Raw genomic sequence first — 27,113 nt, forward strand, 5'->3', positions numbered from 1 at the left:
CTCCTGCAATTTGTTCTGGAGGATGGCCGAGATACGGTCCTCCAATGGGGGCACCGGTACCGTTTTACTTTTCTTCGGTACCATAGGTGCTGCTCTACGCTCCGGCGATGAGGAGGCCGATGAAGAGGCACTCACCGTTATCGGAGCGGAGCGCTTACGGGACTTGCGGGACGTCGGAAGGATCGGTGTCACCGCCGTGGCTGGAGGGCGCTCGAGGGAAGTGGAAGGCTTCTTAGCCGGCTTACCTGGCGCTATCGACCCCGCAGAAGGATCAGGTGGTGTCGATGTTGACGGTGCCGATTTCGGCGGTGCCGTCGACGTCGGGGTCGGATCCATAGCAGAACCGGTGCCGAAGAGGAGATTCTGCTGGATTTGTCTATTTTTAAGAGTGCGTTTTTGGAGAGTCGCGCAGCGGGTGCAGGTGTCAGCCCGATGTTCCGGACCCAAGCACTGTAGGCACCAGTTGTGTGGGTCCGAAAGGGAAATCGGGCGTGCACACCGCTGGCACTTCTTAAAACCCGGCTGGGGGGGCATGAAGGGAAATACGGCCTCCGCGAAATCAAAGCCGGAGGCTTGTATGATGGCAACAGGCCCCGCCTGGGCCGGTTGAAAAATAAAGGAAAAAACAAAGTTTTTTAGTTTTTTTTTTACCAAGTAGAAAGAAAACAGAAACCCGAAGGGAAAAAGTAGAAAAATATCAAAAATAACGCGAGCGGGAAGGCAAAAAAGAAGTGTTCAACGGCCGTTGAAACCACATGCGTCTTCTTCGCTCCGCGGAAACGAAGAAACTGGAGACCACGCACTCCTCCGTCGGGCGGGAAGGCACTCGCGCATGTGCGGTGCGGCCAACTAGAACTTTCTAGTTAAAAAGGTCCGTACCGGGGCTCCGTCGGTGACGTCACCCATACGTTAAGAATATGCTGCCTGCTTGTCCTGGGATAATATATGTAATAATAAAAATACCCCCCTCCCTATATCCTGAACTGATAATTAAAAGGGAAATAATTTTACTTAATCCTTACAATATTTTGTTAATGGTTTCCACACATCCTGAAACTTCTTAAAGTATCCCCTTTGTAAAGCAATAAATCTTTCCATTTTATAGATATGGCATAAAGAATTCCACCAAAAGTTATAATTTAATTTCCTCCAATCCTTCCAATTATATGTAATTTGCTGAATGGCAACCCCAGTCATTATTAGTAGTAATTACGCCGATTTAAGAGTTGCTATAAATATTATTTTCTAGAATCATTTTGCCGTTGAAGCGCGTTTTTATAAACGAGATTAGGAGCATCTCTAATGTCCAACGATAGTCAGCCAGCATTGGTGAACTCCATCTGCCCCCGATGTCGTTTCTCCATCGCAGCAACGTCCCGGTGAAACCTTTCCCCGTGCTCATCACTAGCACTACCAAGATTATTGGGGGGGGGGGGGGGGAAATTCTAATTTGAGGCAAACTGTTTTAATATTTCACAGATTGTTAAAACATTTACTCCAAGGGTTAGAAAATATAGCGAAAATGTTAATTTTTGCATTATAATACTCTTTTGCCAAAAATAATCAGGAGGTTATAGCACAAAATTAAGGTCAGTTTTGAATTCAGCGACCCCCAAATCACTATAGAACACCCACTACAATTCATGCCCCCCCCCCCCCCAAACCTCTGTTGCACCGGGTAATGTTTGTCTTGTGAACCATGTTTCAAACTTAGGGCTCCTTTTACTTAGGTACGCTATGCTTTTTAGCATGCGCTAACCACGCGCTAAACGCTAATGCATGCGTGTTAGTCTATGGGCGCGTTAGCGGTTAGTGTGCGCATAGATTTAGCGTGTGCTAAACGCGCTAAAACTCTTAGCGCACCTTAGTAAAAGAGCGCCTTAGTCCTAACGCTCCTCGGCTCTTCTGTTGGATTCTAAACTTCTTTCTTGGTTTCGGGTATGGCCTTGCTGAGATCTACAGTTAATCGAGCAAACCAGTGGCGTAGTAAGAGGGAGTGTTGTGGGGGGAGGGGGGCCGACCCGGGTGCCATGTTGGTGGGGGCACTGGCATCCCTCCTCTTCTCTGCGCTCGCCTCTTCCTGCTCCTCCCCTCGCGTGCGCCCACTTCCCTTCCCTTCACCACCGCGAGCGGTAACTTTAACGTGCTCCCCGTGACCGCATCGTCTCTCTTCCTCTGATGTCACTTCCAGGTGCCGCGCATAAGAAGCGACATCAGCGGGAGAGACGGCGGGGTCACGAGGAGCATGTTGAAATTCTTGTTGCTCGTGGCAGTGGACTAGAGGTGTGGGGGAAGGGAAGAGGGATGCGGGGAAGGAGCGGGAAGGGGAAGACACAAGGGCGGGGGAGGGGCACAGGCACCCCGGGCACCTCTCACCGTCGCTATGCCACTGAAGCAAATATTACACTTGGATCTCTAAAATTAAATGAAACTATCTGCATTTCTAAATTATTTGAAACGACACTAGAGAGTTGCGTGGGGACAGAAATTCCACCCATCCCCACCCGTCCCCACCCGACCCCGCAAGAAATTACCTCCATCCCCACCTGTCCCCATAAAAAGCAGCAATTATTTCTGACAGGATCATCAATTGCACAGTTTCTTTTGTGTTTGTGCTGCTGTTTTCCTTGTGGAATCTCTTTGGTGGAACACTTTTTTTGTTTTCTGTTCAGGTAATTAACTTATAAACCCCCTCTTTTACTAAGGCTGACGTGTCCATTATATTATATGGACGAACCCTGCTTCCAAAGCCTTCCATCCCCATGGGAGTCCCATTGGCTAGAGGGGATCCCCGTGGGAGTCCCGTGGGTTAGGGGGGGATTCCCGCGGGACCCCGTGGGACCCAAGGGATTCCCGCGATCCCCGTTCCCGTGCAGACCTTTAAACGGCACCGACTCCTCTTTCTTCTTCTACAGGAAGTTACAAGGCCCTGATCCTTACTTGGGAGAATAGTTGCACACCAGGTAGACAGCATTTTCCCAGGTCTCTCCCCAGACGCTCATCCTCTCACAGACGTTTACGGCACAGCCGACCTTGTTGGTGGTTGCCCAGACAATCTGAAAATGAAACACAGCGTGCGCTTAGTCATTTGTACCATCTGTGTCTGACAAAAAATGAAATGCGAGCGTAGGATTCGGATCGGTTAGACTCCAGTAACTTTCTCTCTTTTTTAAAAATTTTAAATCTTTATTCATTTTCAAACCTAATACAAAGTGCCAGAAATTATATATACATTAATAAGAAAATAAGCACTTAAATTCCATCAATAACCATGCAGATAATAAATATCCCTCCCCTCCCATCCAACAATTTGATCAAGAAATGAACCTGAAATATATCCCCTCCATCCACCCACCCCGTCCTGGATATGGAGGGAGTGCAGAGGAGGGCGACTAAACTGATAAAAGGTATGGAAAATTTTTCATACGCTGACAGGTTAAAAATGCTGGGTCTGTTCTTCCTAGAGAAGAGGAGACTTAGAGGGGACATGATAGAAACCTTCAAAATCCTAAAGGGCATAGAGAAAGTAAATAAGGACAGATTCTTCAAACTATGGGGAGCCACAAACACTAGGGGTCACTCGAAGAAATTGAAAGGGGACAGGTTTAGAACAAATGCTAGGAAGTTCTTTTTTACCCAGAGGGTGGTGGACACATGGAACGCACTTCCAGAGGAAGTGATAGGCCAGAACTCTGTACAAGGGTTCAAGGAGGGTTTGGATAGGTTCCTAGAGGATAAAGGGATAGAGGGGTACAGATAGAACTTGAGGTAGGTTGTAGAGGTGTTCAGAAACCACTTCATAGGTCGTGGACCTGATGGGCCGCCGCGGGTGCGGACCGCTGGGCGAGATGGACCTCTGGTCTGACCCAGTGGAGGCAACTTCTTATGTTCTTATGTATAAAATAAACAAAAAATTTAAACAAAGACAACTATGTTGAATTAACACAGGATGTCAATGGGCCCCAAACCAATTTAAATAATTTGCTATTCCCTAACATATCTGCATTCATCTTTCCGTATTTGTAACCTAAACATAAACTGGCCCCCCAAAACGGAAAGTTGAGGCGGTCGCAATTTTTTCCAATTGCGGGTTATCATTTGCATAGCGATCCCTGTCATAATCAAGAAAAACCTGCCTTTGTAGCGATCCATGGGAGGCTTGACATAAGAACATTAGAATTGCCGCTGTTGGGTCAGACCAGTGGTCCATCGTGTCCAGCAGTCTGCTCACGCGGCGGCCCTTGGTCAAAGACATGCAGCAAAGTTCCACATATAACTGCCTCATACATCTTTTGATACCGGAAAAAATGCTGGCAAGAGTGTCTATCCGTACTGGGGTTTTTTTGCACTCGCCCAGCCTCCAGACTCGCAACGTCACGATCTCCTACAGTGTTTTGCTGCTTAATAACAGGAGACCGCCAATAACTGTGCTCTTACTTAGGAAAGAGTGGTTTTAGCTGTGCAGTCAAAGTCATATCACCTCTGCGCCTTGTCTATCCAAAAGATTCCCCTATTCGGCCGTATTTCAGTGCAAAAATTGAACTATTTCCTCTGTCCAACACACCACCAAAAGTATTTTAAGAAAACAACTGAATCATAGAATTCCGGATCTGCTATCCAGTTTTTTTTTTTTTTTTTTAATTCACAGCTTTAACGTCAGTGGCATAGCGAGGGTGAGTGGCACCCCTCCCCCGCCCCCTTTCGTGCGCCTGTGCCCCCTTCCCCGTACCTTTTTAAGTTCGGCGCGAGCAGCCACCAACTTACTGTCCGTGTCAGCTCCGGCGCTCTCTCTGATGTCAGTTCCTAGGCGCGGGTCCCAGAAGTGACATCAGAGAGAACTTTGAAGCCGACGCGGGCAGCAAGAACGGGGGAAGGACAGGGCCGCATGCTCAGCATGAGGAGGAGTGGGAAGGAGGCCAGAGAGGAGGAGGGGGGGGACAGTGACCAGAGCGAGATGGTGCCTGGGGCAGACCACTCCCCTCGCCCCCCCCCCCTTACTCTTAAAGTCAACATGTCCTCAAATACCTAAAACAGCCTAAATTCAGCTGCACAATTATTACGTAAAGCGAAACCTTATGATCATGTTACTCCACTTTTGATACTGGCTTCTAGTACAGTTCAGATGTTAATTTAAAATTCTGTGTTTATCCCTATATTCAACAACTTTCACCTAAAGCAAGAAGTTTAATTCTTAATGAATTATATTGAAGCCGTGGTTGCCTTCATTGTATTCCAAAACTTGGCTGTTTTTGCCCTTTCATCTTGGGTGGGAAGGGAAAATGGGATGGGGGATGGGTTGGAGGGAGGGAGGGGGGGAGGGTGAGGGAGAAGGGAGGGGGTGATATTGGGGGTTTATGGTTTGTTAAATAAAATGTTTGGAGGAATAATAGTATTTATGATAATATTTGACATATTATATGGATTGGAATTATAAATTGGTGAAATTTTTTTGTACGGAATATCTTTATGTATAATAATATGAATGTATTTTTACTTTGTTCCTTCAATAAAAATGTTTGAACCTAAAGCACTTCACTTTTCATAACCATATTATTAGCTTCTGTAACTGTGCCTTTTACGCCTTCTCATACATTAAGGTCTCGCACATTAAGGTCCTCTTTTACTAAGGTGCGCTAACCGATTAGCGCACGCTAATCGATTTAGTGCGTGCTAAACACTAACGCGTGCATGTTAGTCCATGGACGCGTTGGCGTTTAGCGCTCGCCAACTGACTTGGATCAATCATACAAATTTGGTAGTACAAAAATGTTTTTACATATTGTAGAAATTACGGACCATTAAAAAATACTTTGATCCAGTGTCTTTTAGATTGCTGGTACAATCATTGATCCTACTCATTCTGGATTGTTGTAACATCATTTATTTGGGATCTTCCCAAAGGATTTTAAGAAGACTGAGAATAATTCAGAATACTGCGGTTCGATTGATATTTGGTCTGAAGAAGAACGACCACATTAGTCCATATTATCGATTATTGCATTGGCTAGCGTTGGAAGCAAGAATACCATATTTTCACGCATATAACGCGTGCGTTATACACGGTTTTACAAACCGAGTATAACCATGTGCGTTATATGCGTGAGCGCATTGTACAGATTTTTTTTACATAGTTCCACCCCCCGACGTCCGATTCATCACCCCGAAGGACCGCTCGCACCCCCACCCCGAAGGACCGCTCGCACCCCCACAGCCTCCCCCCCCTAACCCTCCCGCATGGAGAAGCTGCCTACCGTTGTTTCTGGATGCCAGTGAGCCCAGCTGCTTCCTCTGCCGGCGGTCCCGCCCCTTCTCTGAGCCCTGCGCTGCGCTGCTTCCTCTTCCGGCGGTCCCGCCCTTTCTCTGATGTCAGAGAAAGGGCGGGACCGCCGGAAGAGGAAGCAGCGCAGCGCAGGGCTCAGAGAAGGGGCGGGACTCCGGCAGAGGAAGCAGCTGGGCTCACTGGCATCCGGAAACAACGGTAGTCAGCTTCTCCATGCGGGGGGGGGGAGGCTGTGGGGGTGCGAGCGGTCCTTCGGGTGGGGGTGCGAGCGGTCCTTCGGGGTGATGAATCGGACGTCGGGGGGGGCATCAGGCTTTCAGGGTGGGGACAGGACTTCAAGGGGGGACAGGCAGACCTTCAGGAGAGTCGGGGTGGCGAGAGGAGAGTCGGGTCGGCGAACGGAGAGACAGGGCGGCGAGAGGAAAGTCGGGGCAGCATGCACGGTATACGCGTGTGCGCGCTATAGTAAAATTTTTTACATAAATTTCTGTTCCCCGCGCGCTATACCCATGTGCGCGTTTTACACAGGTGCGCGGTATATGAGTGAAAATACGGTACTATTTAAGTTTTCTTGTATTTGCTTTAAGCTGGTTTCAGGAGAGTCTCCAATTTATTTGACCCCTCACTTTGAATTTTATAGACCATCAAGGATTACAAGAAGTTCCAGCTTATTTATCTATCCTAAGCCAAATGGTGTCAGATATAAGACCTTTTTTGAAAGGACTTAGTGTTTCAGGCAGGCAAACTACAATGTTGGCTCGGTGAATGTCTTCATCAAGCCATGTCGTATTGTTCTTTTCGAAAATTAGTAAATTCTGCTTTGTTTGACAAATTTATTACATAATTAGGTCTTTTTAACATTGTAATTACTTTTCTAATTTTAATTCTGGTTTTATCCTATGATATGTATGTACTTCGTGGAGACGCCAGGAAGTACTTCTTCACGGAGAGAGTGATTGAGCATTGGAACAAGCTTCCAGTGCAGGTGGTCGAGGCACGCAGCATCCCAGACTTCAAGAACAAATGGGATACCTATGTGGGATTCCTACGAGGGTCATGCCAAGGGATAGAGTCACTAGGGTATGGACTTGAATGAGCGGGTCAGTAGAGTGACAGTATAATTACAATTATACTTAGGGGGTCAGTAGACTTAAGAGGGTGGGTAAATAGTGTGGGCAGACTTGATGGGCTGTAGCCCTTATCTGCCGTCATCTTTCTATGTTTCTATGTTTCTACTTCGCTGATTGTTCAGTTTCTTACGGTACAAACCGCCTAGAACTCTTGGGTAATGGCGGTTTAAAAGAATAAATGTATTATTATTATTATATTAGTAAGAGAGGGGGTAAGGCTTGTGCTTCTGTCACCTAAATTAGCTCATTATGAATCTACTCAATCTTCAGTATATTTTTTCTCTCTCTCCTTTATTCTGGAATAATCCGCCACCTTTTATTCAGGCAGAGCCGTCTTTTCTAAAGTTTAAATCACTTTTGAAAACATATCTTTCAGAGAGCTTTTCATATTTGGGGGTAGTCTGAGTAGAATTCCAGGTGATAGTTATTTTTATTTCAATTTATATATTGTTTTAATTGTATGAGTGGTTTTCTTGGTCGATTGTAATGTTTTTCCGCTTATTATCGGCGTTCCTTTCTATATGATTTTACTTTTGTAAGCCTCTGCATTAAGTGGGATATCAAATGAATAATAAACATAAAATGTATTTATTCAAAAAATTTATATACCGCGTAATAACTACGCAGTTTACAAAATCACATGCATATATAATTCACAAATGCTAAACATGTTTCAACAAGACAAACACAGGAAGACATTAACAAACATTAAAAGATCTGCATAATGGGGCCGATATTCAGATCACAGGAGGTAGGCCGGCTAACTCCCACAGTTGGCACTGGCAAAGACAGGAAGATAGGACTGCTATTAGCACAGCCTGATTTGACCGCGAAACGTTGCCTCTCGGTGCTGAAGATTGCCGGTTATTGTACAATGTAGCTGGTTAACTTTTAGCCAACAGCCATGCCATCCCCGCCCCTCCCGCAAAACACAACACTTCTGTTTGCATTCCCCACTCCCAAAGGATGTCGCTACAAAAAAAATTTCTCAATAGGACACTATCCTTTCAGCCTGGCATCTGGAACAACACCTTAAGCACACTCCTTTTGAGGACATGTCCAGGGGTCCATCCGGGTTTTGAAAAGCTTGGAACAAATCACTGTCGGGCAGGCAGCGGGGCTGGGGCGGGACTGAGGCGTAACAGAGCAGGGATAGGTGGATCTGGGCGGGCCTGGGGGGCGGGTCTAGGGGGTCCGGGATGGACCATACAGCTTTATCAGCCTTCATTTACACATCACTATGTATACTGTCCATTGCTTCACCACCAACTAAACCTATAAAGATCTGCCGCTCGCTCGTTGCCTTCCCTGCGTCCCTGCCGTCCCTAGTTGCTTTGGCAAAGCAGAGTCTGGTCGATTTATTGCAAATTGAGCACCATAAAAACTGTGGCCGTTATGAAATCACTAGTATTTTAGCCCGTTACATTAACGGGTGCTAGAAGTCTGGTCAGCTCTCGTAGTCCCTTGCTGCCGCCCCCCCCCCCCCCTTCCCTTTTCGCGGCCCCGACTCCAAACCTGCCGACTCCAGCAGCGTCTGCAGCACTGTACACATGCTGCTTCGGGGCCTTCTACGGCCCTGAAGCAGCTTGTGTAGAGTGATGCAGACGCTGCTGGAGTCGGCAGCTTTGGAGTCGGGACCTCGGGAAGGGAAGGGGGGGTGGCAAGGTGAAGAACTTACTTTCAGCAGAGCAGGGAGTCCAGCGCTGGCGGCCAGTCCTGCCGGCGAGTGTAGTTAGGTGCGGTAAGGCTGGGGACCCGCGCATGCGCACTTCTGCCACCATGGACCTACATCTCACGGAACAGGGAAAATGGAACACGCAGGTGGGAGTGTGCATGTGCGGTTTGGGTTTTATTATATAGGATGGCAGGTGGTTGTTAGGAGATATCTGGCCTCCCTGGGGAGTTATCAGCATGTTCAACAAGATGGTTATCCAACACATGAAAGATTATTTGGTCTCAAATTCATATCTATTTATGCCTCGCCTCTCATAAGACACATACCTGTGTATAGTGTGTGCACATGGTCCCTGAACACTTCTCTGGACACCAAGGATTACACTCTTGAGGGTAGGGATAAGTATAATCTTTAACTTCATCATACCAGGACTGGATGTGGAAAGCTGGAGAGCGGTACCTAAAATCAATGCAAAGGTGTCATTTACCTCACAGACATCATATGCATCAGTAATATTTCTCTGGAGTGGGAAAAATATATACATTAGGGATACTCATTTCTGAGCAAGGGAGCAATAAATACCACAATACAAACCACTCCGTTTCAGTTGCCAGAAATGAAAATTGCCAACACGTGCTGCATTAATCCAGAGAATTGCAGAGGTGACAGGCTCAGGAGTCATCTAAGGAAATAGTTTTTTTACAGAAAGGGTGTTAGACGCGTGGAACAGTCTCGTGCAAGATGGGGTGGAGATAGAGACTGTGTTTGAAATCAAAAAAAGAGTGGGAAAGGCATATGGGATCTCTTAGGGAGAAGAGGAGAAAGTAGATGCTGCGGATGGGCAGAATGGATGGGCCATTTGTCCTTTATCTGCCTTCATGTAACCATAAAGCTCTATGACCTCACAATGCAGGTGTAAAGAGCCTTAGCCTATAGGAAGAGGAGATGCAAATGTTAAGAGCCTTAGCTAATAGGGAGAGGAGGAGATAGTGGATGCTCTGGATGAGCCATTTGGCCTTTATCTGCCTTCATGTTTCTATAACCATAAAGCTCTATGACCTCACAATGCAGGTGTAAAGAGCCTTAGCCTATAGGAAGAGGAGATGCAAATATTAAGAGCCTTAGCCAATAGGGAGAGGAGGAGATAGTGGATGCTGCGGATGGGCCATTTGGCCTTTATCTGCCATCATTTTTTTTATAAGAGCACAACCTCTAGGGATAATAATCTGTCTGTTCTCTGTCACTTTCAAAAACTGCTCTCCTGACTTTATGACATTGCTCAGATCTGGAGGCAGCCTCATAACTCAGGACCATGAACTTAAATCCTTCCCACTTATGGTCAGTTGGGCTATATATCTAAGAAATAGGAAAGAGAAAGAATACAGAGTCTGTACGTATTCCTTTTATGAAATCATCCCCATAAAGGAATCAGATTCAGTTGATGTTAACCATATCAGCTACATTGCTCAGTGGTAATGGTGCTACCTAGGAGTCCTGCCCGGGTCTGCTATGCTTTGATCTAAGATCCACAAAAAAAAAAGATGGAGTCATAGTTAAATGGACATGTAAATAACCCTCTCCATGTACTAAACTAAACTAAATTAAACCTTAGGTTTGTATACCGCGCCATCTCCACAAGCGTAGAGCTCGGCACGGTTTACAGGGTTAGATTGAAAAGGAGCTAGGAAGATAAAGAGGGACAGGGTACCAAAGAGCGGGAGGTGTTAGATTTTTGAAAAGAGCCAAGTTTTCAGGTGTTTGTGGAAGGATTGGAGGGAGCTTGAAATTCTGAGCAGGGATGTGAGGTTGTTCCAGAGTTCTGTGGTTCTAAAGGGGAGGGATATTCCTAGTTTTCCTACGCGGGATATACCTTTTGCAGAGGGGAATGATAGTTTCAGTTTTTGGGAGGATCTAGTGGAATAAGGGTTAGAGGAGTTCCAGAAGAGTGGGATAACGGGAGGGAGGATGCCATATAGGATCTTGAAAGCTAAACAGGCACATTTAAAGAGGACTCTGGAGTGAACTGGGAGCCAGTGAAGTTTGGACAGGAGTGGGAAGACGTGGTCGAACTTGCCTTTAGCGAAAATAAGCTTGGCCGCAGCGTTCTGGATTAGCTGAAGTCTATGGAGTTTTTTTTTTAGTTAGGCTTAAATAGATGGAGTTGCAATAATCCAGTCTAGAGAGGATGGTGGATTGAACAAGGACAATGAAGTGAGAATGATGAAAGTACGATCTCACTTTCCTCAGCATATGAAGACTAAAGAAGCATTTTTTTTACCAAGAAGTTGAGGTGGTCATTGAAGTCAACATAAGAACATAAGAATAGCCTTATTGGGTCAGACCAATGGTCCATCAAGCCCAGTTGCCTGTTCTCACAGTGGCCAATCCAGGTCACCAGTACCTGGCCAAAACCCAAGGTGTATAAAAAATGCAAGACCGAAGAATCCCCTTACCATTTTACAAAAGGCTCTGCCAAATGTATAGCTTTCTATAAAATAGGTGCAGTACCACACACTGATTAGGTGTTTATATAACGCCTATCAAGGTTTTATCTAAGCTGTTTTTTTACAATCAGGTACTCAAGCATTGCCCCTCTCTGTCCCGGTGGGCTCACAATCTATCTAACACACCTGGGGCTATGGAGGACTGAGTGACTTGCCCAGAGTCACACGGAGCAGCGCGGGGTTTGAACCCACAACCCCAGGATGCTAAGGCTGTAACTCCAACCACTGCGCCACACACTCCTGGGGAAACAAATGTAGATCTCTTCTCTCCCCTGCCACAGATACACAGATGTTGAAACAGCTTTGTAAAACTGCTGCTCTTTCTGGAAACTGTCCCCGTGGCGTCATTCCTCCTACCCCAGTTAAATCCCTCATGGCATCAGCCCTCAACACAACATCAAATCCCCTCCATGGAGACCCCCAGTATGCGGCCCCTTCCTTAGCATCAATGTTCCTTCCCCAAAAGTAGATCCCTGTGGCATTTTTCTCCCCCCCCTACACACCAACCTCTCTTCCACCAGAAAACCCACCTGTAGGATCCCCCCCCCCCATACAAACTCCCCAGTCCCCCTTATGGTGATCAAATACCCTCCACCAGTGTTGTTCAAAGTACTAGGTCAAAGTACTTAAGTAGAAATGTAAATGCATAGTTTAATACTTAAGTAAAAGTACAGTGAAGGACACATTAGAAAATGTACTTATGTGAAAGTTAGTTACTGCCTTTTTGAGTAAAAAGTAAAAGCATCACAACGACAGTGAATGCAACCCCTGTTAATGGTTTTGCCCTAACAACAATTCTATTGCTCTGCAATTCAATCCACTTTGATTTTAGTAAAAGTAAATTTTTGGAAAATGTTTATTAAAAACTTTATATACCGCATAATAGCCAAAAAGGATCCAAGCGGTTTACGATATATATTTCAGAACAATTTTGAAAAGAAGTCCATTCAAGAATAGGAAAGGAAAGTAAGAAAAAAAGAAAAATTGTGTGTGTGTGTGTGGGGGGGGGGGGTTCTGTTTCTTGGGGGGTTTTTCCTTCAGTAAAAACATGCCATTATAAAAATTTTTGGATAGGACCTTGGCATTCCAAGCAGGAGTAATGAATTCATGTTGGAATGCTCTCATTTCTCCATCCCTTACCTATTATCAATTTCGAAATGATCTTAAAACTTATCTATTTAAACAATACAAAACACAATATTGATTGTACTGTATTCTAAAATTTATCGTAGTCAGTTTCTACTATCTTATGATCATTCGTTTAAACAATTCTAAAGACTATTTTTATTTTATTTTAGTATAATCAACTTGTATTGTGTAATTACTATCTTTTACAGTTTTTATAGGGCTGTATTTTGGTATTTAGGGCTCCTTTTACGAAGGCGCGTTAGTGGTTTAACGTGCGTAATAGCACGCGCTAAACTGCCCGGTCGCGCTAGCCACCACCGCCTCCTCTTGAGCAGGGAGGTTAGCGGCCAGCACGGGGGTTAGCACGTGATAAAAAAGTCACGCGCGGCTTTGTAAAAGGAGCGCTAGCGTTTTTAGCGCACGCAGGAAAATATCACGCGCTATGCTTCTAGAACTAATGCCAGCTCAATGCTGGCGTTAAGGTCTAGCGTGCGCGGCAATGTAGCACGCGCTATTCTGCGAGTTAAAGCCTTAGCGCACCTTAGTAAAAGGGGCCCTTAGTATTTTATTCTGAACTGGGTTATTTTTATTTATAATAATTGTTATATGGCTTTATATTTCTAATTGCTTAATGTAATTATTATTGTGTAAACCGCCATGAACTGATGGTTTGGCAGTATATAAAAATAAACTATTATTATTATTATATAAATCAAACTGAAAATTTTCTTAAAAATCAATAAATAAGGGCTCCTTTTATCAAGGTGTGGTAGGCGGTTAACGCGCGGAATACTGCGCGTTCAACCACCTGCCGCGCTAGTCGCTAACGCCTCCATTGATGAGGCTTTAGTTTTTTGGCTTGCCACGAGGGTTAGCGCGTGATGAAATGTCCGACGCGCTAACCCCCCCGAAGCGCACCTTGATAAAAGGAGCCCTAAATAAATATAGATTGCACTTCCAAACTCGTTTCTGTAATTTGAAAATGCTAATTGGGGAAAAAAAATGTGCTTTTAGACGTCTTAAAATTTATACACGATTGTTCTTTTCTCAATTCTATCGGCAAATTATTTCACAACCGTGGAACTAAATAAGAAAACACACAGAGGGACATAACGAATAAGTCGTATAAAAGCTCTATGCGTCGGCGGCGTAAGACATCCAGGGAAATGTGTCGATAATCGAAAGACGTCCAAGTCGGTCGATTATCAGCATGTAACACGTCCAACATAAACACGTCCATATGCGCTATACCGAAGCGTCCAACTTTACCTACTAAAATGTCATTCGTCCAAACAGGACGTACAACTATTTTCGGCGCGTTCCGCTAGACGACTTGCTAGTCGTATAATCTCTAGTTGAGGCAAGATGGGCCTTCGAGACCTGGGGATCATTCAGAGATCGTAATAAACGCCTCAGTGCATAAAATGACTGTCACTTTCGAGACTGGTCTGTGTCTGTATGTGGCCTTTTGGTTGAGGATGGGCTGGGGAGGGTTCCAATGGCTGGGAGGGTGTATTTTTTTTCCACTTTTCCTGAAGACGTTTTAAGCAGGTTGATGTCTTTGGATGAGAGTAGAGAATTTTGTGCTTTATTGATTCAAGTTTTGATTATTCCATCTCAAAAAAAAAAAATCACAGGAGAAATAGAAATGGTTCAGAGACCAAAATGATAATGATGAGAGATGACAAGAACTATTGTTGAACTTTTCGAACACTAAAACAAGGGCTAACACCACAAAAATTGCAGAGCAGATGGAGGAAATGAGGTCATTGAAAGCATTTTTTTTTCCACTGGTTGGAGGACATGATCAAAGTAACTAACATAACAGGATTCAAAAGAGGTTTTAGACAAGTTCTTGGAGGAAAAGTCCCTATTAGGCAGATTAGAGAAAGCCATTGGTTAACCATGTACATAAGCTAGAAGAAGAAATAAATCTACTTTTTCAAATCTGCCAATTACATGTGACTAGATTTTCTTGCCCCGTCTCTGCAAATTTCTTTTCCTGTCCCTACCCTGTTCCTGCAAGCTCCGTCCTCATCTGCACAAGCCTCAAACACTTTCAAATCCTAAGTAGCAACATTCTAGAGCTCAGATTGTGATGTCATAATGCCTCATTCCACCAATGCCTAAGCTCCGTCCTCATCTGCACAAGCCTCAAACACTTTCAAATCCTAAGTAGCAACATTCTAGAGCAGTGTTCTTCAACCTTTTTACACCCGTGGACCGGCAGAAATAAAATAATTATTTTGTGGACCGGCAAACTACTAGGACTAAAATTTAAAAACCCCGTTTACGCCCCATCTCCGCGAGCTTGGTCCCCGCAAACCATCTGATCCCATCTGCACAAGCCGCAATTATGATTTTATATTGAACGTATTTTATTAAAGTATAAAAAGAAACAATATTCTGAACAATTGTGATTTTATAAATACAAATATACAGAGCACAGACCAACAAAACCCCTGTCTCCCCTCCCCTTCACATATATCCCCTCTACTATCAAGAAAACTGAACAAGCCAAGTTATTATAGAATGCTACATAGAAATATCATGCTAACAGAATACTGCAGTCCCCAGTTATGTCTCTATCAGGATATATAATTCAAATCTGATATATTCTAATGACAAAATAGAAATAAAATTATTTTTTTCTACCTTTTGTTGTCTCTGGTTTCTGCTTTCATCTTCTTTTCACTCTTTTCCTTCCAGCATCTGCCCGTTCCATCCAATGTCTGCCCTCTCCCCCTTCCATATGTATCTGACTTCTTTCTATGCCCCTCTTCCTTGTCCATCCTCCTCTCCTTTTTACATCATTCATTCCAGCTTCACTGCCTTCTTCATTTTTATCTCTCTTACACCAGATCTAGCATCTTTATCCCTCTCTTATTTCTCTGCTGATCCCCTTTCCAGCATCAATGTCTCTCTACTTTCTCATTCCTCTCTCTCCCCTTTCTCTCATCTGATCTCTCCATTCCACCCTGACCCCCTTCCCTTCCTGTAATCTCCCTGCCAGCTGTTTTCTTCCTTTTTTCTTTCTCCCTACCCTCCTTCATTTTTTTCCTTCTCCCTTCCCTCCTCCCTCTATCCAACATTAACTCTCTTCACATCCCTTTCCCTCCTCCCCTCCCAGCAGTGTCTCTCCTTCTTCTCCCTTCCCTCTTCCCTCTATCCAACATTAACTCTCTTCCCATCCATTTCCCTGCTCCCCTCCCAGCAGCATCTCTCCTTCTAACTCCCTTCAAGTCCAGTAACAGCTCTCCCTTTTCCAGACCTTCCCAGCCTCCTACAGTGGCTTCCTCCCCTTCCAGCAGCTCTCGGTACTTGCCGGTAAATCACTGCCCTGGCAAATTGGAGAGCTGGTGGGAGGGGAGACAGCCACTGTGAAGGCTCCCCAGGATCTTGTTTGCACACGCTGACCATCTCCCTCCACCTGCACCTGAATCTGCAGCTCTCTCCGGTCTAATCGTAACTTCCCCGCAGCCCTCTTCAGCAACTCGGCAGGGGCGGGGATCAAGACACGCTGCCGACGTCGGGACCTTCACTCTCTGAGTCCCGCCTATTTTGTTTCAACTTCCTGTTTCCGAACAGGCGAGACTCACAGAGGGAAGGCCCCGAAGTTGGCAGCCTATCTTGATCGCCTGAGGCTGGGAGGAACATTAATCAGCAGGAACCGCAGTCGGCAGGAAATTTAACTGCCGACTTGATCTCGCTGGCCTTGCGCGGACCGGCAGAAATTTTCTGCGGACCGGCACCGGTCTGCGGACCGGCGGTTGAAGAACTGTGTTCTAGAGCTCAGATTGTGATGTCATAATGCCTCATTCCACCAATGCCTTAGCTCCGTCCTCATCTGCACAAGCCTCAAACGCTTTAATATCATAAGCAGCAACATTCTAGAGCTCAGATTGTGATGTCATAATGCCTCATTCCACCAATGCCTAAGCTCTGTCCTCATCTGCACAAGCCTCAAACCCTTTATAATCCTAAGTAGCCACATTCTAGAGCTCAGATTGTGATGTCATAATGCCTCATTCCACCAATGCCTAAGCTCCGTCCTCAATTGCACAAGCTTCAAACGTTATAAAATCAGGATTGTCCAAGGCTTGTGCGGTTAAGGCAGAGCTTGCTGGAATAGGACAGGGACAGGGACAGCAACAAAAGTCACGGGGACAGAACAGGGAAATTGAGATCCTGCGGGCACAGGGACAAACTTGTCCCTGTGTCATTCTCTACTTTGACCCAAACTGCTATTGACAGAGACAAGATTCTGGGCTCCCTGGACCTTAGTCTGACTAAACATGGCTTATCTTACAGTATGTTCTTAATTATCATAGTCTTTGTAGAGCAATGAATCATCCTCTTTCCAATTATACCATGTTCTCTGTACTGAAAACAATCCTCTGACAAAGCAGACTGACATGTCCTATATGGATCACCACATACAGTATTTTTGGCATATATCATTTGGATCCAATTAATTCATCCAAATTGGAAAGTGCTGTGCTCTGTGTTATACCGGAAGAGGCTCCGTCAATGCACACGTTAAGCTATGTTACGTGGACTTTCCGTACTAACAATAGAACCAATATAAACTCAATAACCGCAAATGTTTAGGCTCCAGATTTTCTGGCAGGATTACTAATCCACAAATTGCTGTGTAATAATACACCCAGCTGTTACCCCTGAATGATGACACATCAGTTTTGTCGCATCCACGCTGCTGTCATTTTGGAATTCATAAGCGTCACAGCTGCAGTTGTTTTAAGCCTGGCACAGTATCCACTGTTGAGTCAAGAAAAGGAATCGTATCGCCTACCCAAGCAGAGAATGTATTTTAATTCAGTAATATCTGCTGTGGGGGGAAAAAAAGTTTCTTCTTTCTTTCCTCTCCAGTGGTCTACGGTGTCAGGTCAAAAGCGCGCCGGAACAAAGGCGCGCCCAGACAATTGAGCACAGCGCGGAGGCGCGCGCTGCTCATAATTACTGTTTTTAGGGCTCCGATGGGGGGGTGTGGGGGGAAACCCCACTTTACTTAATAGACATCGCGCCACGTTGTGGGGGCGGTGTGGGGGGTTCTAACCCCCCACATTTTACTGAAAACGTAACTTTTTCCCTGTTTTTAGGGAAAAAGTTAATTTTACAGTAAAATGTGGAGGGTTACAACCAGTGTTCCCTCTAAGCGGGCGGGTGTTGTGAGCAAACTTTTTTCACCGTGAGCCAAAAATATCGGGCGCCAGCAAGTTATGAGCCAACTCGCCCGATTCTCCTCTCGCCGCCCTGCCATCTGCCGTACGCCTCTTCCGATCGTGCGCTGTGACGAGAAACGTGTGCGCTGCGATGTAATATTTTGTGCGCCAGCGCACGCCAGCGCAGCTTAGCGGGAACACTGGTTCAAATGGTTTTATTTATTTCCCCAAATTTATTTTTGTTATACGCATTGAAAATATTTGATATTGCGTTTAAATCAAAATCTCAATAAACTTGAAACGAGTGCCCGTGAGATTGTGGGAGGGTTAAATACTCAAAACTTAGAAGTTTTTGCTACGCCAGCTTTCTGGTATCTTTACATACAGTGGCGTACCTAGCATATGTAACATCCGGGGCCCATCATTTTTTGGCACCCCCCCCCATCTGTAAGAAAAACATGATTTTTAGTAACAAACCACACGTCACACATGAGTACCTAGGAAAAGGCAGCATCTTACATATTGCAGTGAGCAGTACATCAATACACCCATTGTAAAACTAAACAAGCCAGACCAGCACAGATCAATCCTACACCGTCAATCCTAACAGAAAACCATGTCTTTCGAACACACAGAACACAGAAAACACCTTCGCCTAGTAAGGAATATGTAATCACAAACTAACCCCTCCCTCTTTTACAAAACTGTAGTGTGGATTTTAGCTACGGAGGTAACAGCTCTGATGCTCATAAAATTCTGAGCATCAGAGCTGCTACCACCAAGGCTGGTGCTAAAAACGCTTCACAGTTTTGTAAAAGGGGGGATAAAATAAAAATACATAGACAAAGGTTAAATTGAACCAGCAAGAAGCTGGACTCTGCATACAATGCTTCACAGAAACAGTGACACATGTCTCCTAAAGCAATAAATAAATAAATAGAAATTTTTTTCTACCTTTGTCTTCTGTGGTTTCTCCTTTCCTCATCTTCTTGTAACTCTCTTCCTTCCATCCACTGTCTGCCGTCTCTCTTCCCCTATATGGCATCTTCTCTCCTTCTATGCCCCTTCCAGAAACTGTATGCCTCCCCCTTCCATCTCTCCTTTCACCCCATTGGTCTGGCATCTCTCTCCTCGCCTTCCCTCTCCCACACCTCTCCTCATAGTCTGGTATCTCCCCTTCCCTGATTCTCTGGCATCTCTCTCCTTTCCTTTTCTTCCATCTTTCGCTCCCCCTCCATGCTCTCACATCTCCCCCTTCCTTTTCCCTTCGCCTGGCCTACCTTCCTCCTACGCTCCAAGCCCTGGCATCTCCTTTAATTCCCTCCCTCATCTTCCTTCTCCCTCCAGCTGGGTACCGCAACACTCTTCCCTGCAGCTCTGCACTTCCCCACAATTGCCATGCTTCGGTTCCTCTTCTTCCTTCCTTCCTCCCCCCCCCCCCCCGCGGGACCCTGCGGCACCATCAACTCTTACTCCCTCTAATGTCGGCCCTGCAGCTCCAGACTTCCTCGCACCTTCTCCCCTCCCCCTTTGGATCGCTATTATTTTAAATGTTATAGCCGCGGAGCTGTATCCATCAGTGGAGATGTCTAACCTCGGCCTGCCCCGGAACTCTTACTGCAACAGTGACTTCCTGTTCCTGCCTAGACGGGCGTCTGCTGCAGTAAGAGTTCCGGGGCAGGCCGAGGTTAGACATCTCCACTGATGGATACAGCTCCGCGGCTATAACATTTAAAATAATAGCGATCCAAAGGGGGAGGGGAGAAGGTGCGAGGAAGTCTGGAGCTGCAGGGCCGACATTAGAGGGAGTAAGAGTTGATGGTGCCGCAGGGTCCCGCGGGGGGGGGGGGGGAGGAAGGAAGGAAGAAGAGGAACCGAAGCATGGCAATTGTGGGGAAGTGCAATCCCCCCAATGCGTCCCCTTACCTTACCGACGCGTGTGTGCGCTGTGAAGAGAAACTTTGCGCTGCGATGTAATATTTTGTGCGCGAGCGCAGGCCAACGCAGCTTAGCGGGAACACTGGTTACAACCCCCCAAACCCCCCATAACGTCGGCGCGATGTCTATTAAGTAAAGTGGGGGGGGGGATCCCCAATAAAAAACCCCGTCGGAGCCCTAAAAACAGTAATTTTGAGCGGCGCACGCTTCCACGCTGCGCTCAATTGTCTGGGCGCGCCTTTGTCTTTTGCGCCGTTGTCTATGCACCGTGGTCTACACCACCCTTCTGTCTTAAAGATACATGTCTGCCAAACTGCAACCTTGCACACCCAGACGTTCGCTTTGCTCAAAAAATGAGAAACGACTCGGCATACCCCCTGTACCATCTCTCCTACTGGAAACTGCACGCAAGCGCTCCTGTATCCAAGTCCTTCAAAAACAGAGAAACTTGCTACCTGTGCAGATCAGGTCCCCGGGAAGCCTGATGGACTTCAGGAAAGCAGTGAAAACCTTCCTCTGCCAATGACCCTACCACAGGCCTGGTACTCTATATGTGGACTAGAGATCTGACCTCCCTCGCATCCACTTATCTTGATTCGACTTGGAAAAATTACCGCCCGCTTAAAAGGAGGCGGTAGCGTCTAGCACGTGCTAAAACCACTAGCACACCTTTGTAAAAGGAACCCATAGTTTTTTGCTTTGTATGCCTTTTGCTGGGGGATGGGTGAAGAGAGCCTATGTTCTCCTTGGTCTTTACCACCCAAAGTGGTTTATAGTAACCAGGTACTTTTTATTTGTATTTCTTTATTAGATTTTCACATTAATTCACAAGAGAAGGAAACAATTTAAAACAGAAGTAAAACTTTACCCTTTCCTTAGACTACAATATGGGGGAGTGGTAATCCCATAATTACATTACAGATTTCTATTCCGCCATTACCTTTTGGTTCAAAGCGGATTACAAAAAGAGTTATGGAAGAAGGGTTACAATGTTAGATCAGAGAAGGTTTCCAAGAGAGGGAAAAGTAGGATCTGGGGTTAGGGAGGGGATGGTAAGAGGGGGGTTAAGCTTTATCATGGTATTAAGCTTTATTAAGGGATTTCTTGAAGAGTATAGTTTTAAATTAATAAGTTTTCAAAGGAAAAAGCTTAATGTGATCGGTTACATTCAAATTGAATAATCCTTCCATAATCAATCATAATGATCTTTTTGACTTCTAGAAACTCCCTCAAGTGGTCTGGAGAAGAAAAAGTATACTTAATTCCCAAATACCTTACCAGGCATTTTCAAGAGTAAGCCAGAAGAAACGTAGCCCCAATTTAAGAGTCTCTTGACGTAGAGAAAGAAAATATTTTCTTCACTGCTGAGTGAGTATACCCAAACTCATTGCTCTCCAAATAATGTTTGAGAATTTTTTAAAGTATAATCTTAAGATCATATTTAAGTCTTGTCAAAAATGAAAGATACCAGAAGAGTACTTCTTTCAGTATCTAAATTCAAAGCTTGTTCCAAGAGAGCAGTGATGTTTCCAAAATCAATCTGTTCAATTGATTTTTGGTTTAAAAAAGAACGACCATATTAGTCCATATTATCGTTTACTTCATTGGCTGCCTTTGGAGGCAAAAGTATTATTCAAATTTTCCTGTATCTGCTTTAAGCTGAGATCGGGATTGTCTCCAGCTTACCTTTTTCCTCATTTTGTGTTGCATAGACCATCAAGAGAAACTAGAAATTTCTACTTATTTGCTTATCCAAAAATTAATGGGTGTAGCTATAAGACCTTCTTAGATAGGACCCTGGTAACAATCTTGGTTAGGTAAATGTATTCAGCAAGCTATGTTATCGAAAATCAATGAAGACCACTTTGTTCGATAAGTTTATTACTTAGTGAGTTTTATTATTGAAATTCTATTTTACAAATATTTGTATTTTTTTTACTGTATTATTGTATTTCGTTGATTGTCCAGCTCTTTTTAGTGTAAACCGTCTAGAACTTTTGGTTATGGCGGTATAAAAGAATAAAGTTATTATTATTATTTATCTCCTTCATTCTTTTTCTCCATTTCTTTTTGAAGAATCTTTGAAATACCTTTTGAAGAAATCTAGTAACCAGGTACTCTTAAGCAGCAATTACAACTGGTGCAAAATGCGGCGGTCAGGCTGATTTTTGGGTTGAAGAAGTTTGACCATGTAACTCCTTCCTACCGACTCCTGCATTGGCTGCCGATGGAAGTTTTAAGTTTGGATGTTTTTGCTTTAAGGTACTATTCGGTTTAGCCCCTAAATACATAACTGACCTTTTCTCTTTCTCAACCAATAGACATAAGAGAAGCTCACACTTGAATTTTGTTTCTCCACCGGTTAGAGGATGTGAATTTAAAAGACATCAGCAACATCTTTTCTCATATCAGGCAGCATTATGGGGTAAAGATCTGGAACAATTGCTTATGCTCACTAATTCTTATGGGGAATTTAGGGAACCCCTAAAGACATATCTTGTTCCTGAAGTACTTAGGTAACTGCTCTGCACAATCTTTCCCCCCAATAACTGACCGCTAGGGATGTTAGTCACTAGTTTTTAACTTTGTTAGTTCTATTCAATTTGTAGCATTTTTAATCATTGTAAGCCGCATAGAACTTCACGGTCCTGCGGTAAATAACTGCTATTATTATTATCTTAAGTATTTTCTCGATCTGTCCTGGCAGGCTCACAATCGAACTGTGCTACCTGGGGCAATGGAGGATTAAGGAACAGTCTGGGATCAAACTCACAAGCTCAGGCTGCCGAGGCCACCTCCCACCCCACTGTACCTTGGTCTTGGGTAATGATCCTACTGGTGTTTTTCCTAGCAAGGCAACTGTGAATACCCAGTTCTAATATTCTTGTGCTGTGGCAGAAAGACTTCTGGTTTCACCTTCTGCATGCAGTAAGCAAACTGTTCATATTTAGACTGCAATAAACAGTTGAAATTCAGGAAAAACAGAGTCTTGTTTGTGGATGTTGAGCTGCTGGTTTATTTGTGTGGGTAGGAACATGTGTCCGCAGTATAAAGCTAGAACATGACTTAAGAACATAAGCAATGCCTCCACTGGGTCAGACCTGAGGTCCATCGGGCCCAGCAGTCCACTCACGTGGCGGCCCAACAGGTCCAGGACCTGAGCAGTAATCCTCTATTTATACCCTTCTATCCCCTTTTCCAGCAGGAAATTGTCCAATCCTTTCTTGAACCCCAGTACCGTTCTCTGCCCTATTACGTCCTCTGGAAGCGCATTGGCTAAGGCTCTTAACATTTGCATCTCCTCTTCCTATAGGCTAAGGCTCTTTGCACCTGCATTGTGATGTCACAGAACTTTAGTAACATAGAAACATGATGGCAGATAAAGGCCAAATGGCCCATCCAGAGCATCCACTATCTCCTCCTCTCCCATAAGAACATAAGCAATGCCTCCGCTGGGTCAGACCTGAGGTCCATCGTGCCCAGCAGTCTGCTCACGCGGCGGCCCAACAGGTCCAGGACCTGTGCAGTAATCCTCTATCTATACCCCTCTATCCCCTTTTCCAGCAGGAAATTGTCCAATCCTTTCTTAAATCCCAGTACCGTACTCTGCCCTATTACGTCCTCTAGAAGCGCATTCCAGGTGTCCACCACTCGTTGGGTAAAGAAAAACTTCCTAGCATTCGTTCAGAATCTGTCCCCTTTCAACTTTTCCAGACGCCCTCTTGTTCTTTTATTATTTGACAGTTTGAAGAACCTTTCCCTCTCTACTCTCTCTCTGCCCTTCATGATCTTGTAAGTCTCTATCATATCCCCTCTAAGTCTCGTCTTTTCCAGGGAAAAGAGACCCAGTTTCTCCAATCTCTCAGCGTATGAAAGGTTTTCCATCCCTTTTAGCAGACGTGTCGCTCTTCTCTGAACTCTCTCGAGTAACGCCATATCCTTCTTAAGGTATGGTGACCAATATTGGACGCAGTACTCTAGATGCGGACGCTCCATTGCCCAGTACAGCGGCAGGATAACTTCTTTCGTTCTGGTTGTAATACCCTTCTTGATTATACCTAGCATTCTATTCGCTCTTTTAGCGGCCGCTGCGCACTGTGCCGTCGGCTTCATTGTCATGTCCACCATTACCCCCAAGTCCCTTTCTTGGGTACTCTCATTCAATAACATCCCTCCCATCATATAATTGTACCTCAGGTTTCTGCTTCCCACATGCAATACTTTACACTTCTCAACATTGAACTTCATCTGCCATCTCTCTGCCCATTCCACTAGTTTGTCCAAGTCCCTTTGCAATTCTTCGCAGTCCTCCTTTGTCCGAGCTCCACTAAATAGTTTGGTGTCGTCCTCAAATTTTATTATCTCACACTTCGTTCCTGTTTCTAGATCATTTATGAATATATTAAAAAGCAGTGGCCCGAGCACCGAGCCCTGTGGAACACCACTTGTGACCTTCCTCCAGTCTGAGTAGTGGCCCTTCACCCCTACCCTCTGTTTCCTACCCTCTAACCAGTTTCTGATCCATCTATGCACGTCTCCGTCCACCCCATGGTTCTTCAGTTTCCAGAGTAGACGTTCATGAGGCACCTTGTCAAAGGCTTTCTGGAAATCTAGGTATATGATGTCTATGGGGTCTCCTCTGTCCATCTGTTTGTTAATTCCTTCGAAGAAGTGCAATAAGTTAGTCAGGCACGATTTCCCCCTGCAGAAACCATGTTGGCTGGTTATCAGAAGTTCGTTATTTTCAAAATGTTCATCGATGTTTTCTTGTCCTTTTTATTACAGTAGGAGATCAATATTCCAATCACTCAGTTTCCCTGGAAATCTAGAAGAGAATCCTTGTAGCAAACTTATCTTCATTTTTGTGTTTTGGCCATGAAAGCCTTGTAGTTCATGCAGAGACATCATTGCTATCACGTTAATGATACAGCTGATAATGTAGCCAGCAGCTACACCTCTGGAGACGCACCTAATTGCGCTCTGGTATCTGCCACATTAGCAGTGAATACATTCTAATGGCCTCCGTGTTAACTACAAGGTGAGGTCCCCACCCGCACCATACCTGCTAGTTGAAATTGCATCTATTACTACTACTATGAATTATTTCTATAGCGCCACCAGACGCACGCAGCGCTGTACAGAGTCACAAAGAAGTCAGTCCCTGCTCGAAAGAGCTTACAATCTAAACAGACAAGACAGACAAACAGGATGTCATGGATACGGTTAAGGGGAAGGGTTAATCTGCTGGCTGGGTTGGAGGGCAGAGGGGAGTACAGGACAATCAAGCTATTGTGACATCACTGAGGAGGTTGGCTCTTATTGGTGGAATGAGGCATTATGACGTCACAATCTCAGCTCTGCTTCCCAAAGACTGAAACTCTTCACACTACTACTATGAAGCGCTATACAGAGTCACAAAGAAGAAAACCGTCCTTGTTCAAAAGAGCTTACAATCTAAACAACTAAGACAGACAAACAGGATGTCATGGATACAGTTAAGGAAACGGTTAATCAGCTGGCTGGGCTGGAGGGCAGAGGAGTAGGGTTGAGGATTGAAGGCTATATAAAAAAGGTGGGTTTTCAGACTGCTTTTAAACAAGGGAAGGGAAGAGGCTTGACGGACAAACTAGGGTGATATATTCCAGGCATAGGAAGCAGCTAGAAGAAAGGAACGAAGTCTGGAATTGGCAGTGGAGGACAAGAGTAAAGCTAAGAGCAGCTTATCTGAGAAACAGAGTTCTCTGGGTGGTGTATAAGGAGAGAGAAGCGAGGAGAGATATTGAGGGGCAGCAGAAGGAACACACTTGTAGGTCAGTAATAAGATGTTGAATTGTATGCGATGGCAGATAGGGAGCCATAAGATCCATTTTAGATAAGAACATAAGAGCACAGGAATTGTCATACTGGGACAGACCAAAGGTCCATTAAGTCCAGCGTCCTCTTTCTAACACTAGCCAACCCAGGTCCTAAGTACCTCTCAAGATTCCAGAGTAGCAACATTCCAGAGCTCATATTGTGATTTCATAATGCCTTATTCCACCAATGCCTAAGAGCCAACTTCATCAGTGATGTCACAATACTTGGTTCACATAAGAACATAAGAATTGCCGTATTGGAACAGAGCAAAGGTCCATCAAGCCCAGTGTCCTGTTTCCAACAGTGACCAACCGAGGTCCCGTGTACCAAGCTAGATCCCAAGGAGTAAAACAGATTCTTTGCTGCTTATGCTAGGAATAAGCAGTGGATTTCCCCAAACCATCTCAATAATGGCCTATGGACTTCTCTTTTAGGAAGCCTTTTTTTAAAATTCCGCTAAGCTAACTGATTTCACCACATTCCCCAAAGGTTAATTACACGTTGTGTTAAGAAATATTTTCTCTGGTTTGTTTTAAATCTACTACTTAGTAGCTTCATCACATGCCTCCTAGCCCTAGTATTTTTGAAAAGAGTGAAAAAGCGATTCACATTTTATAAGAGATATTTTTATGCGCATAAACTGACAGACGCAGAAAACATCTTTTGAGAATTACCTCCCATGATGCAATACAGTCTTTAACCACCTTAGAGGGAGAACTCTGGAAAAGCAGGTTATATGCTATAAAGTCTTGCATGGTTTAGTGCCTGATTATCCTGTGGATCATTTTTTATTCACAACAACCAAGTCGGAATCGTAATTTGTTTACTTTTCCACACTGAATAAAGCTGATTAAACCAATTAAGGCATCCGTGCCATTTATAGATTATGGCCCTAACTACAAAGTTCTTACCTGCCCCAGTGGACTGCGAGGTTCTGTCCAATAGACATGATGAGGTTGGAAGGTCCATGATCCCAGACACAGTTCTGGGCCCAGGCTTCGGCAGACCTCGCCAGCTCATCATCCCAGTTCTGTAAGAAAAAGAACATACGTCACTGCTAAGATACCACCAGTCCAGTCCGCAAATGAATTTTTGGAAATAGCTTTCACCATTCTTTTTTTTTTTTTTCCTGCTGTTAAGATTTTTTTTTAAAGTGTAAACATATAGGGCTCCTTTTACGAACGTGCACTAGCGTTTTTAGCGCACGCAGAAGATTAGCGCACGCTAGCCGAAAAACTACCGCCTGCTTAAAAGGAGGTGGTAGCGGCTAGTGCACGCTGAAACCGCTAGGGCATCTTTGTTAAAGGAGCCCATAGAGGGGCATAATCAAAACAAATGTCTTAAGTCGAATTTGGTCGCATGACACTAGATACCCAAAGTGAGCAGTGGGAAAATGCTGATTCTCGAAAAATACGTCTA

The 27,113-nt window shown here is 44.7% G+C and overlaps 1 protein-coding gene across 1 annotated transcript in view; it reads right to left on the bottom strand.

The window, feature by feature from the left end:
• The window catches only part of CRISPLD2 (cysteine rich secretory protein LCCL domain containing 2), a 177,818-nt gene that overhangs the window by 108,076 nt on the left and 42,629 nt on the right, over window positions 1-27,113 (bottom strand). The window contains exons 3-5 of the mRNA XM_033941577.1: window positions 26,606-26,724; window positions 9,412-9,544; window positions 2,941-3,056 (exon numbers count right to left, since the gene is read on the bottom strand). Coding sequence (XP_033797468.1) covers window positions 2,941-3,056; window positions 9,412-9,544; window positions 26,606-26,724 — 368 coding nt within the window. The remainder of the gene's footprint in view (window positions 1-2,940; window positions 3,057-9,411; window positions 9,545-26,605; window positions 26,725-27,113) is intronic.

This window comes from Geotrypetes seraphini, chromosome 4 (assembly GCF_902459505.1).
Source record: "Geotrypetes seraphini chromosome 4, aGeoSer1.1, whole genome shotgun sequence".
Classification (NCBI taxonomy): domain Eukaryota; kingdom Metazoa; phylum Chordata; class Amphibia; order Gymnophiona; family Dermophiidae; genus Geotrypetes; species Geotrypetes seraphini.